At 51.3% G+C, this 12,489-nt stretch overlaps 1 protein-coding gene across 3 annotated transcripts in view; it reads left to right on the top strand.

Moving 5' to 3' along the window:
* Positions 1 to 12,489, top strand: part of ANKS6 (ankyrin repeat and sterile alpha motif domain containing 6) — a 61,531-nt gene that overhangs the window by 6,014 nt on the left and 43,028 nt on the right. For all 3 annotated transcript variants that reach the window (XM_007197051.2, XM_007197050.2, XM_057549010.1), the window contains exons 2-6: positions 1,659 to 2,155; positions 7,083 to 7,127; positions 7,825 to 8,029; positions 9,046 to 9,152; positions 11,216 to 11,364. In XM_007197051.2, coding sequence (XP_007197113.2) covers positions 1,659 to 2,155; positions 7,083 to 7,127; positions 7,825 to 8,029; positions 9,046 to 9,152; positions 11,216 to 11,364 — 1,003 coding nt within the window. The remainder of the gene's footprint in view (positions 1 to 1,658; positions 2,156 to 7,082; positions 7,128 to 7,824; positions 8,030 to 9,045; positions 9,153 to 11,215; positions 11,365 to 12,489) is intronic.

Genomic DNA, 12,489 nt, shown 5'->3' with positions numbered 1-12,489 from the left:
CGTAGACAAGGACAGGAGGGTACTCTGGTCAGAAAGGCAGGATGGCAGAGGCATGGGAGGAGTATAACTGCTGAGTGCAGGTGAGCATGGCAGTACAGTGTGGGAGTTGGGAGGAAGTAAGGTTGACAAAGTTGGCAGGCCTTTTCGGGAAGTGGGAGAGTGGCCATGAGATTTAGGTTTGGGGAATATCATTATGGAGGATGGGCAGGGAGACAGGCTGGGGTTGCAGCTCTCCACATTTTTGCCAGATTCTGTCCACTCTTGGAGAAGAGGCCAGACAGGCCCAGTTCCCCTGCGGCTGGGGAAGCCAGTTCACCAAGCTCTCCCTCCGAGCTCCGCAGGCTGAGTGACCCGGTGCTGTTCAGGTTCACGTCCCAGAAGGTATTTGTAAGTTCAAAACAGAGTTCAACCTTGGCTCTGCCTCCACAGGGAGGAGGGAGGCCCTGGGTTTAGATGAAGCACAAAACCGCTTCCGTAAAGGAGGGGAACGCCACAAGAGATTCATTGGAAAAGCTGCCTCGCAGATGCAGACCTCATGCCGGCATTACGGTCTTGTAAAACCTGGCACCGCCGGCCCCTCTCTTCTTGTTGTTCTTTCCTTTTAGTCCAAGACTCCTTCCAGCTCTGAGCCCAGAAAGATTGCGCCAACCCCAAACGCTGCAAAACAGAACTCTTCTGCCCTCTGGCGGCAGACGAAGGAAGAGATTTTGCTGGGAAAAGGCATCTGTTTTCCTCTTCCTGGTATTAGAGTTGGTGGGTGCGTGTCTGTCTCCCCAGCGTCCCAGCCAGGCAGTCGCTCAAGCTTCCCTGGAGAGGGTCTGGCCCAGATCGGATTCTCAGCCGCCAGCAGGGGACATTCCAGCCAGAAGGTGGCAGCAGGCCTCTGGCGAGAGGTGCCCCAGCCCGCCTGTGCTGACCACAGCTACGCCACACTTCTTGGCATGGGGTCCGCTGTCTCATCTCGAAGGACCTTCTGTGCATGTGTGTTTGGGGCTGGGAAGGGTAGACATGAGTCAGACATGGGCCCTGCCTGTGGGGAATGAGAACACAGTCAGAGAGGGAGCTTACCCAGCTCTGAAGCAGAATCACACGAACTCTCTGCGATGTGGGAAGCAGCGTGGTGTAGGGGAAAGTGGGAGGGCAGCAGGATTCAGACAGACCTGGGTTCTGACCCTGTGACCACCTCTCACCAGCTGGGTGACCTTGGCCTGTTGTGTGATGTAAAATGTTTAAATGATTACAATTATAATAGCTAACATTTATGTGGTGCTTCCTTTGGCCAAGCACTGTTCTAGGTGCTTTATGTATATTTTATATTTATATATATTAACTCATTTAATCCTCCACAGCCCTTGAAGTAGATATAATCATATCCCCATTTTAGAGATGAGGAAATGAAGGCACGAAGAAGCTAAAATTCTTTCTCCAGGTAATGCAGCTAGTGGATGGCAGAGCTGGATTGGAAACTAGACAGGGCAGTGGCTTGCCTTTGTGATGGCCAGCACAGTGCCTGGCAGCAGAAGAAGGCCTTTGATTATAAGCAGCTATTATAACTTTAATAGTTAACGATTCAATAATTAATAATTAAATAATTACATGAGCTGTCTCCTCATCACTGCCCCATGTTTAGTGTCACTAATTGTCCATCTTCCTGGCAGATTTGGACATGTGAGCGTGGCACACCTCCTTTTGGATCACGGGGCTGATGTCAATGCCCAGAACCGGCTGGGGGCCAGTGTGCTCACTGTGGCCTCTCGGGGTGGCCACCTGGGCGTGGTGAAGCTGCTCCTGGAAGCCGGTGCCTTCGTGGACCATCACAAACCCTCAGGCGAGCAGGCGGGGGACGGCAGGGACGAGCTCCTGGACGTCACGGCCCTGATGGCCGCCATCCAGCATGGACACGAGGCTGTGGTGCGTCTACTGATGGAGTGGGGTGCAGACCCCAACCACGCGGCCCACACTGTGGGCTGGAGCCCGCTGATGCTGTCGGCACTCCTTGGGAGGCTTGGCACGGCCCAGCAGCTGGTGGAGAAGGGGGCCAACCCGGACCACCTCAGTGTGCTGGAGAAGACCGCCTTCGAGGTTGCACTTGACCGCAAGTACAGGGACCTTGCAGACTACCTGGACCCGCTGACCACTGTCAGACCCAAGACAGGTCAGGCTGCGCCACCGCTAAACTACCCCCTCGTCCCGCCGTGGCCTCACAGAGGACCCCAGATTGTGTTTATAAATTTATTTATTTACTTATTTATTTATTTATTTATTTTTGGCTGTGTTGGGTCTTCGCCTCTGTGCGAGGGCTTTCTCCAGTTGCAGCGAGCGGGGGCCACTCTTCATCGCGGTGCGCGGGCCTCTCACCATCGCGGCCTCTCTTGTTGCGGAGCAGAGGCTCCAGACGCGCAGGCTCAGTAGTCGTGGCTCACGGGCCCAGTTGCTCCGTGGCATGCGGGATCTTCCCAGACCAGGGCTCGAACCCGTGTCCCCTGCACCGGCAGGCAGATTCTCAACCACTGCGCCACCAGGGAAGCCCCCCAGATTGTGTTTAAATGGCAAACGCCGAGGGGTGCCCAGACAGAAGGGCATGTGGAAATCACAGTGCAGCCTGCGGGGCAGTGGGACTTAAGATGTGCCGTGGGGGAGAATCAGGCAGGGGTGCCTGCCACGTGCAGGTTCCTGGCCCACCCTCCCTCCAGAGAGTGATTTGGTAGCTCTCAGAAGAGCCTGGAAACCTGCACAGCAAGGCCCCTCCTTCCTAACCAGATGATTCTGGTGCAGGAGGTTCTGGGATCCTTCTAGAATGGGTCAGCAAACTTCTGTAAAGGACCAGATAATAAATATAGTATTTTAGGCTTTGTGGGCCACACAGTCTCTGTCGTAACCACTCAGTTCTGCTAGAATGAAAGCAGCCTACGTGATATGTCAAGGAGTGGGTGGGGCTGTGACCAGGAAAACTATCATTCTAAAAACAGGCATAGGGGTAGTTTTGGCAACCCCTGCTCTAGAACAGTGTGCCTAACCTCAGCTGCCAATGACCAGTCCCCAGAGACTAATTCACATAAAATTTAGCCTACTTTTCAGTTGTGTTTTTTCAACACCTATTAGTGTATCCTGTTTCTTTTTTCTTTTTGCCATCTTTCTGGCACTTACAGAGATGTCTAAACAATCCTTAGCAAATCTGCTACAGGACATATGTTTCAAAACCTCTAGTTCATCATGTGCAGTAGAATCGTGTAATGCAGAGTCACACAGCCTCAATACCCTCTGTCTGTGATGCTGTGATTTCAGTGGCAGGCCTGAGACAGCCTGGGCTGTAAGGCTGGGCTGCAGCATGTGAGCACGTAGGACTGAAAGGTAAAAATTGGAAGAAAAGGTCGTCAGACAGACAGGCTAAAAAGACTTGAAAGTGTTGAAAGGTTTGAACCATCCCAAGAATATGGAGTAGTCCTGTCAATCACTTTGTAAATCAACTACACTTCAATTAAAAAAAAAATTCAAATGGCCAATAGAAAAAAAGTTCCGTCAATCAAAAGATGCTGCACATTTGGGAAATGCTTATTAGAAATACACTATCGGGTCAAAAAACTCTGAAATAAACATGTTGAAAAACCCTGTAACAACAGAGAGATGGCGAAAATGAAGAGAACGCCAAACAGAAAGGAAAAAGAAGTAAAGTTTAGGAAAACCTATCTGGAGCCGGGAGACCTCTTTACTTTGTGCAGATTGGACAAGTGAGGTCCAGAGAGGAATAGAGGCTGGTCAAAGGTCACATACCGGTTAGAAGCTGAGTGACACTCAGAAGGTGAGGGAAGAGCACGGGGATGTGACTCTGCCCAGTTGCAGCACTTGTAGGGCCTCTGGGAGCTGGGCACGCTTGTAACTCTCTCTGAGCCTTCCTTTGCCTCTTGTGTAAAATGGGGTTAATGACAACTACCAGGTGGTCATGAGCAGAAAATAAGCTGGCCTCTGGGGTGTGAGCCCTTGGGCTAGAATGTAATAGCAGTTCAGTGTTAGGTCCTGGGGAAGATTTACAGTTGGAAGGTAGGGCTCCAGCCTCACACAGGGTGTTTTCCTTGACGCAAGGCTGCTGCCCTCCTTTAAAGGCTTTGGTTCCGTTTGTCTCTGTAGCCAAGATCGGGAAGGGAACTGCCTTCTCACGTCCCTGCTCTGCCAATAGGCAGACTCTTACCTCACCCCCCGCTCCCCCGGGGAGGTTGGCTTCAGCCATGTTGCAGGTGAGGGAGATCAGGCAACCCGCTCAAGGCCTCCACCCTAGAAGTCGACAGTCTGGAACTTGCACCCTGCCTGTAGCCACTGAGCTGTGCCTCTTGTACTGCTTATTCTCCTCCTTCCTCAGATTTCCCCCAGCCGGCGTTCTGGGGTCTTAGCGCCCCATGTGCCTCCTTAGGGACTGCCCTGGCACCCTGGGAAGGCGATGCCCTCATCTCCTCAAGGTGCGGTGGGGCAGACACAGTGGTGGGCGTGCCCAAGGTCACCCTCTACCAGGATCCACCCAGCCTTGCCCGTGCTGGCCAAGGGACCTTGGACCAGCTGCCTGCGTTCTCTAAGCTTCTGTTTCGTCATCCATAAGTGGGGGACGGGAGTACCCCCCCCCTGCCTCACAGGACTGCTGTGAGGATCAGGTGAGGTCCTCCCAGCCCAGAGGGAGCGCGTGAGAGATGCTGGCAGCTGCCTCACCCCTGTTACTGCAGTCATCCTATTTGATGGGACCGGGTCATGGTTACGAGCAGACTTCCCCATCGAGCAGACCTGGGTTTGAGGCTCAGCTCTCCCACTTTGTGGCTGGGCGGCCTTGTTTTCATTGTCCCTCCAGGACTCCAGTGTCCTCTTTCATAAAACAGCCATAATAAATGCACTTACCTTGTGAGGTCCTATGAGCTGTGGTAAGACAATGCCTGTAAAATACATACCCCAGTGCCTGGCACATAAGAGCAGTGAGTGGAAGCTACCAAAATGGATTTTTATTGACCATTCATTCATTCCGTTACTCTGCAAGTATTTGAGTGCCTACTATGTACCAGGCACTGTTCTAGGCACCAGCAAACAAATCAGACCTAATCCCTGCCCTTGAGGACGTTGGCCTCTGTAGGCGAGACAGCCAAGAAACAGGAAATAAGCATATTAAATAAAATAAGTTACATAGTACGGTAGGTGGAAGTACCGTGGTGGGGAAGAAAAAAAACAGGGGCGAGGTGGAGGGTGTGGGAGCAGTGGAGTTGGGGCGATACAGGCCACCGTATGAAATACGGCCGTTGGGTGGCCCCCTTGAGGTGAGAGTTCAGCCTACTTGCAGGAGCTGAGGAAGTGCTCCATGCGGCCTCTCAGGGAAGAGCCTTTGGGTAGGACAGCAGCAAGGGCGAAGGCTGTGTTACTAATAATGACAGATTATTAAATGAATAACAGTAGGCCCCCAGCTTTTTTTGTGAGATGCCAGGAAATCCACCCCGCACCGGGGCCTTGGAGATCCCCAGCTCTCTCCCTTGCATTAGCTGCAGGATAGGATATCTTTGAGGCTGTAACTGTCATTGTGACACCCTCCCCACCCCCACTGTGGTTGTTCCTTGGGCTATGGAAGGGTCCCTGGAGTTGCTCTGATATTGATGCAAAAACTGGAGCCTGGAGTGAGGAAAGGACCAGCCCAGGGTCACTGGGCATCAGGCACAGCTTCCTGGGGTAAGACTAGACTGTCAGTGATTCACTTGTACCAGAAGGTTGCTTAGCAACCAACACTAGGGCCAGGTGACACACGCTTTTCTGTCAAAGGGTCTTGGCATGAGAAGGCCCTGGCCCACAGCAAATTAGACTCTTAAACACTTAAAGGAACGAGACATATTTTTTTAAACCAAAATACAGAATCATTTCTTAATAGTATTTCAAAGGCAAAATTAGACACTTGGTTCCATGGCCCTGTGTATACTTCCTTATAAGAGCCCTGGAGTTAACTAGTACCTTTTCTGGGGTGGGGGCTGGTCACTAGGAAAGATAATAAAAATTGCCCTTTTTTTTAGAATAGAGCCTAAGAATTTCTGAAGCATATTCCCATCTATATTATCCACCCCCGCAACCACCACATGGTCCCCATGTTAGTGTGTTGTCCCCACATTAATGATGAGGAGACAGATCTCTCTGGAAACATGCATTCAGATTCGGGTACTCTGACTCCAGACTCCGTGCTCCTTGTGCCACGCTGCACCTTCCTCCCAGCTGCCGGAGGGGGCTGATCTGGACCAGGGATTTGGCCCAGAGTCACAGGTTTCCTCCTGCAGCTGCTGCATCCCCCCGGAGTTAGTCAAAGGAAGTCCCACATGTGCACACCAGCGAAGAGCCTGGTCATGAGGATGGATGCTTTCTGACAGGGAGGAGCAGGGTACCCGCTAGCTCAAGCTTCGAGGAAGATGACAGAGAGCAGTTGAGGGAGGGGCTAGCCCTGGGTGGGCGCAGCAAGGCCCAGCACGGAGACATCAGCGGGGCAGTCGCCTGCTGGGAGCTGCATCTGCAAGTCTGGGGTAGGGGTGACTTTCAGAATCATTCAGATGGCTGCTTATTTGGGAAGGAAAGCAAACATTAGCATTGGCTCTTCTGGTGGCCACGACCATGACCTCCTCTGGGATTAGCTGCTCAGTGTCTCAGGGGTCCTCTGCTCTGGAATTACCTCATGGTTGTACATTTAGTTTTTAGAATAAAAGAATCAGTGTTTCTTTTTAAAATCTTCATAGGAATCCAGATTTTCCCAAGACTATACTTTTCCATTCTATCTGAGAAAGGCCATCCCAAAGTTTGGAATGCCTAAAAATGACTGCTTTATGAGTTGTGGGATCGGGAAATGGTCTGCTCATTCATGTTTTCTTGGCCAGATGACCTCCCACAGTCTGTGTCTGAAGCATTTTCAGACACTTTGACAATAGCCCTTCCAGAAGGTCTGCTGGAGTCATCTCAGGTCTCTGATTAGACTGCTTTTGAGAAGCAGATCATTTTTAAAGCTAGGCTGGGTCGTTACACCCTTGTGACTTTTCTGTTGTTTCAGACCTTTCCGTGGTTAACTTGTAAAATCTTTGTTTACCCAGATGAGGAGAAAAGGCGACCTGATATTTTCCATGCACTGAAAATGGGTAAGCACTTTAGAAAATCTTTTTTGGATATTTAAGAATACAATGCTATTTTTTTCCAACCTAATTAATATTTATAGTCCTTTTCAAGGCCACCCAGAGTATTTGAGAAAGAAACAGGCATTTTGTTGTTTCCTGACTCTAGTTTCACCCAGGGAGTTTCAGACCCTGGAGTCTGGTAGTCATGCTGTTTTACACACAGATTCCAGACTGCTCTCTCAGGCCCCCTCTGCCTCTCTGGCTAAACCCTGTGGCTATGTCCTGGCTTTTACTTACCTCTAAAATGCCTGGCTGCCCACCTACCCACTCCACTCTCTTTGTAATGAAGGGCTATTTAGCCTAATATTGCCTCTCCTGAAATAGACCCCCACCTCCAGGAAGCTCGCCCTTATCCTCACCTCTCAGGGAGACCTGAGCTCTCCTTCTGCGTGCACATTGCCCTTCATCACCATTCTTTTAAGATATCAATAACATTTCTCTCTTTTGGTAAAGCTGTTTGTGTGCTTGCCTCCATCCCTCGTAGACGGAAGGATTTGAGAGTGCGGGCTACCTCTGACTCACCTTTGTAGCCCCTGCGATGCCCAGTAGCCCAGTGCAGAGGCTGGCTTAGCACATCTGTTACATGAAACCACTGGGTAAATAATCCTGCGGTACCAGGCCCACGGATCACCAGGACTTCTGCTTCTGCTTCTGTTTGCAGGAAACTTCCAGCTGGTCAAAGAGATTGCCGATGAAGACCCCAACCACGTGAACCTGGTTAACGGGGATGGGGCGACCCCACTGATGCTGGCAGCTGTCATGGGGCAGCTGCCTCTGGTGCAGCTACTGGTTGAGAGGCATGCTGACGTGGACAAGCAGGACAGCGTGCATGGCTGGACGGCCCTCATGCAGGCCACCTACCACGGGTCAGTGCCAGCTCCACTCCCTCAGTGGGGAGGCTAAGATGTCCCGGGCTGAAATAGGGTTCCTGATGGGTTTCCGGTACCGAGATGCTACAGATAAGCCCCCCAGTTATGAAGATGTTGAGGCACTCAAAAAAGACTAAAAGCCACGCAGGCTCAGTCTATCCTGCATTCCTACCCTTTGTGTCCAGATTTCCTGTTGCCTTGGCACACAATTTCACCTGTGGCCATGAGAAACCATGCAGAAGGAAGGTTTTATACTGAAAGATAAGTTTCTGTGGGTTGGTTTCAGTTGAGCGAACAGATTAGTTCTTTTGGAGTTTCACATTGATGTATATAGCAGCCCGTCTGTTGCCCCTGTTGGGAATGAACATCGGCCATTTGTACCACTGGCTTCTCGTCTGATGGTGAGGCTTGTCCTAGCCCTCGTTTTGAATAGGCGTCAGCGTTGACTGGTGCTTCTGTATCCCTTCTCATCCAGTCATCCCTCTGCCCTCCTGGATGCCTCCTCCTTGGGGTGGGCTTGACCAAGAGTCCAGGGATCTGCATACAGCCTTATACCTGCTCAGTGATCTGATTCCTAATTAGGGGCTCCACCCTTGTCCTGCTTCAGGTGATCAGAGCAGTCTCCTGTGTCCTTTTGAAGTGGTTTCTTTCCTCATTTGATAGGCCTCAGACTTCCACATCAAACACCCTGGCCTGCGGGAGGCTTCACGTTTCAGCTGCAGGAGTCCTGATTTGGGGCTGGAGGGGCAGGGCCTGCATGTGGTCCTGGGGGCCAGTACTTTTGGGGCAGAGCCCTTGGTTTTTGTTTTGATTGTGGAAGGAGCACTCAGGCTTTGATTTCTGTCATGGCTGCCCACAGTGTAGGGAACAAGGGCTGGGAGACACAGCTTTCCAAGCCCTTTTACAGGTGCAGAGATGCTGCTGTAGTTAAAGCCACCACTCATGTTGCCCAGAAGCAAGGCCGTGCTTTCCCTTTCAGTGGGTCTCACTCTGGCTTTTTCTGTCTTCCACAGGAACAAGGAGATTGTCAAATATCTGCTAAACCAAGGAGCTGATGTCACTCTTCGTGCAAAAAATGGGTACACGGCCTTTGACCTAGTGATGCTGCTGAGTGATCCTGGTGGGTTGTTTCTGGAAAAGAGTTTTAAGCCTGCCGGGTTCTCTGGCTGGAAATCGAGATAATCACCTGTGATTAAGCACTTGCTTATTCAAGGGGGAAGCCACTCTCAAACTCCCAGAGCTCCCCACACAGCCTCAGGCAAGTCTTCGCTCCTCCCAAGGAGGGTGGAGCTGGGACCAGGTAGTCCCTGAGGCCTCTCTCGGCTCCAGCCTTCTGGGAGTGTCCAGGAGGGAAGGCCTTGGCAGTCCGCACAAATCCTAGATTGGTATTTGTGCTCCCAGCCAGAACCTGATTGACTCAGGAGGAAACAGGCCCCTCTCAGAGCCGAATCACACGAAGCAGTGACCCCCGTGGCTTAATTGTGTAGGTGGAGGCTCCAGGTCAAGGGTCCTGTGCTGGAGGTGTTGCCATTACTAAGCCCCAGCTGGCACTTCAGACCCTCCCCCACTTTGACAGGCCTTCCTCTGGGACCTGGGGCTTCCAATTAGCCAGCTCAGGGGGCAGGGTCTGTCTTACCTATTGTCTCTCTTGTGACCCCCGAGTTTCAGCCCAGAGCGGGAGAAGCTGGGAGGCCCTCCTGGCCCGCAGGCTCTGAGCCCTGAGCCGGATTCTAACCAGCTGGCGGTGGAGGGGAGGACTTTGCCTCCTCAGTGTCCGGTGGAGGGACTCCTGCGGCCTCCCTTAGCTGTGGAGGTGGCAGGCCGAGTGCCATTCCTCACCGCCAGCATCACCTCCCTCACCACCCTCCCCTCCTGAGGGCCCCACGCATCAAAGATACGTGCTGGTCCTGTTGTATCCTGGAAGAGCAGCGAGGGAAGCAGAGCTTCTCGTCTGCTTGTAGAGGGGAGGGGTCCGGAGTCTGGGAAGACTTGAGCCCTGCTAGAGAGGTAGGGCCCTCCACCCAAGTGCAGTGATCTTGCTCCTCACGCGCCTAGGGTTCACATCATTCAGAATCAGTCTCCCGGGGACCCCGGGCTCCTCGCACACATGCTTTCCTCTGAAAGACTCGTCTCTTTCCCTGTGTCTCTTCCCGCCCCACCCCTTCTCCCCCACTCCCTTTACCAATAAAACAATCTACCCCAATGGATTTTTTTTTTCCTAGTGGGTTTAAAAATGAAGTTTTTGCCTGAAATTTTCAAAGAAACACATGCTTATTATTGAACACTTGGAGAGAAAAAAAGGAAACAGTCATCAAGAGAAAAGCATATTAATAGTTGGTAGTATTTTCTTCTCAGTCCTGTTTGTTGTTTTTTCAATAGCCTAGTTGAGTTAATAATAACTAATACTACTTAACCTTTCTTAAGCACTTACTGTATGTTAGGAACTACCTCAAATCCTCCAGATACCTTTATGTGGTGATACTAATGTCACCTCTTAATCTACCTGCAGTTACATGGCCAGGGAGGAACAGAGGCAGAATTCAAACCTCGGTCATCTGGCTGTAGAGCCTGTACTTTTTTTTTTTTTTTTTTTAAACAACAGAGGTTTTATTTTACTTATTATTTGTTTTTAATAAATTTATTTATTTATTTTTGGCTGCGTTGGGTCTTCGTTGCTGTGCACGGGCTTTCTCTAGTTGCAGCAAGTGGTCTTCGTTGCGGTGCACGGGCTTCTCATTGCGGTGGCTTCTCTTGTTGCGCAGCATGGGCTCTAGGCACGCGGGCTTCAGTAGTTGTGGCGCACGGGCTTAGTTGCTCTGCGACATATGGGATCTTCCCGGACCAGGGCTCGAGCCCGTGTCCCCTGCATTGGCAGGCGGATTCTTAACCACCGCGTCACCACGGAAGTCCCGAGCCTGTACTTTTTTAAACCCACCACCCCTCTGCCTTCCTGGTAGGACAGGACTTCTGGCTTTTATTTCTGGTTAAGTGGGTTGAACCCTGCTCACCTGTTTGCCACCTTTTGAAGAGCCAGTGGAGAGGCAGGGACGCCTTGATCCTGGAGTAACACAGGCTCTGGAGCTGTGGTGCTGAGTTCTCAGGCTGATGGGGGTCATCTTGGGCCCCCACCCCATGGCCCAACAGACATATTTGCAGGTAAAATGCTGCCTTTTGTGTCCATAGACACGGAACTTGTTCGACTGCTGGCATCTGTCTGCATGCAGGTGAATAAAGACAAAGGCCGGCCCAGCCACTCACCACCCCCGCCCCACTCGAAGGTCCGACAGCCCTGGAGTGTCCCAGTGCTGCCTGATGACAAAGGCGGACTTAAGGTTTGCCTTTTCTTGTCTTAAATGGCGTCAGAGAGCCAGGCCAGAATGGGTGAAGGGGGGAGATGCTTGCCGCTTCCTTGTTACCCAGGGCTGGTGTAGGCTGGGGTGGGGGGCCCAGTAGGGTCAGGAAGTAAGCTGAAGGTGAACAATAGGGAACGGTGGGGACCAGGGAAAACTGGGGTGATCATAGCCACTTAGTGGCCTTAGTCGCTGCTTTGCAAGTATGTGGGTCCATGTTGCCACATGCTCCCATCTTTTTCAGGAGAAACTAGAAACCCAGATTTTGATGCAGAGACACAATTTGTAAATGTAGGGAATTTAAACATTTTTTTTGCATGATGTAGTACTGAGCTGGCCAACCTAGAACACCTCTTCTTCCAGGCCATCTGTCTGTGGCCTGTGCTTTAGTGTGGAAAGTATTTGCTGACTGCACCATTCTAGGATCTCCCTGCAGTCCACAGGCCCCCGTCAGCTTCTTCTAGAAGCCTCAAAACCAAGCTCCAGTTGCCTATTTCTAAACTGCAAGCTGAATGTTTCTCTTTGAACAGAGCCCTGCTCTGCTCGTTGGAAATCAAAATTATTTTTTCCCTTGTCCTGGCTGGGGTTCCAGCACCTTCTCAGATCTGCAGACTTAGCATTCTTCTCATGTTCGTCACTCACTCAGGCCCCTGGATTCTTCCTCACAGTGTTGTTTGCATAGATCTCTTCATTCCTGCCTCACTGCCATCTCTGTAGGCCAGGCCCTCACAGCCTCCCTTTGACGCTGTGCCAGTAACCTCTGAGCTATCGTGGGGTTATGTAGACACCCTAGGGGTGGCACCTGTCCTCTCTTTAGGCGGGAAGGCATCAGCTGCAGGAGCAGATGGTCCAGGCCTTGGTGTGGACACCCTGACACCTCTCACACTGTTACTGGAATAGGGGGAAGGAGGTTATGCAGTAATAGATGTTAAGGTGTTTGGCATTGCCTCTGTGTCCATCTGTCTGTCCCTGTTTGACTGTAAGACATTGAGCAAGTTGACATCCCTGGGTCTGTGTTTCTCTACCTGTGCAATAAGGAGATTGATTAGAAGAGGGTTAGCAAATAGGGTTCACTGCCAACTCCAGTCTATTGGAAAGGCCCCCTAA

Source organism: Balaenoptera acutorostrata, chromosome 6, assembly GCF_949987535.1.
Source record: "Balaenoptera acutorostrata chromosome 6, mBalAcu1.1, whole genome shotgun sequence".
NCBI classification, from domain to species: domain Eukaryota; kingdom Metazoa; phylum Chordata; class Mammalia; order Artiodactyla; family Balaenopteridae; genus Balaenoptera; species Balaenoptera acutorostrata.
The sequence above is the reverse complement of the archived record's forward strand: the minus strand, read 5'-3'. Positions and strand labels throughout refer to the sequence as shown.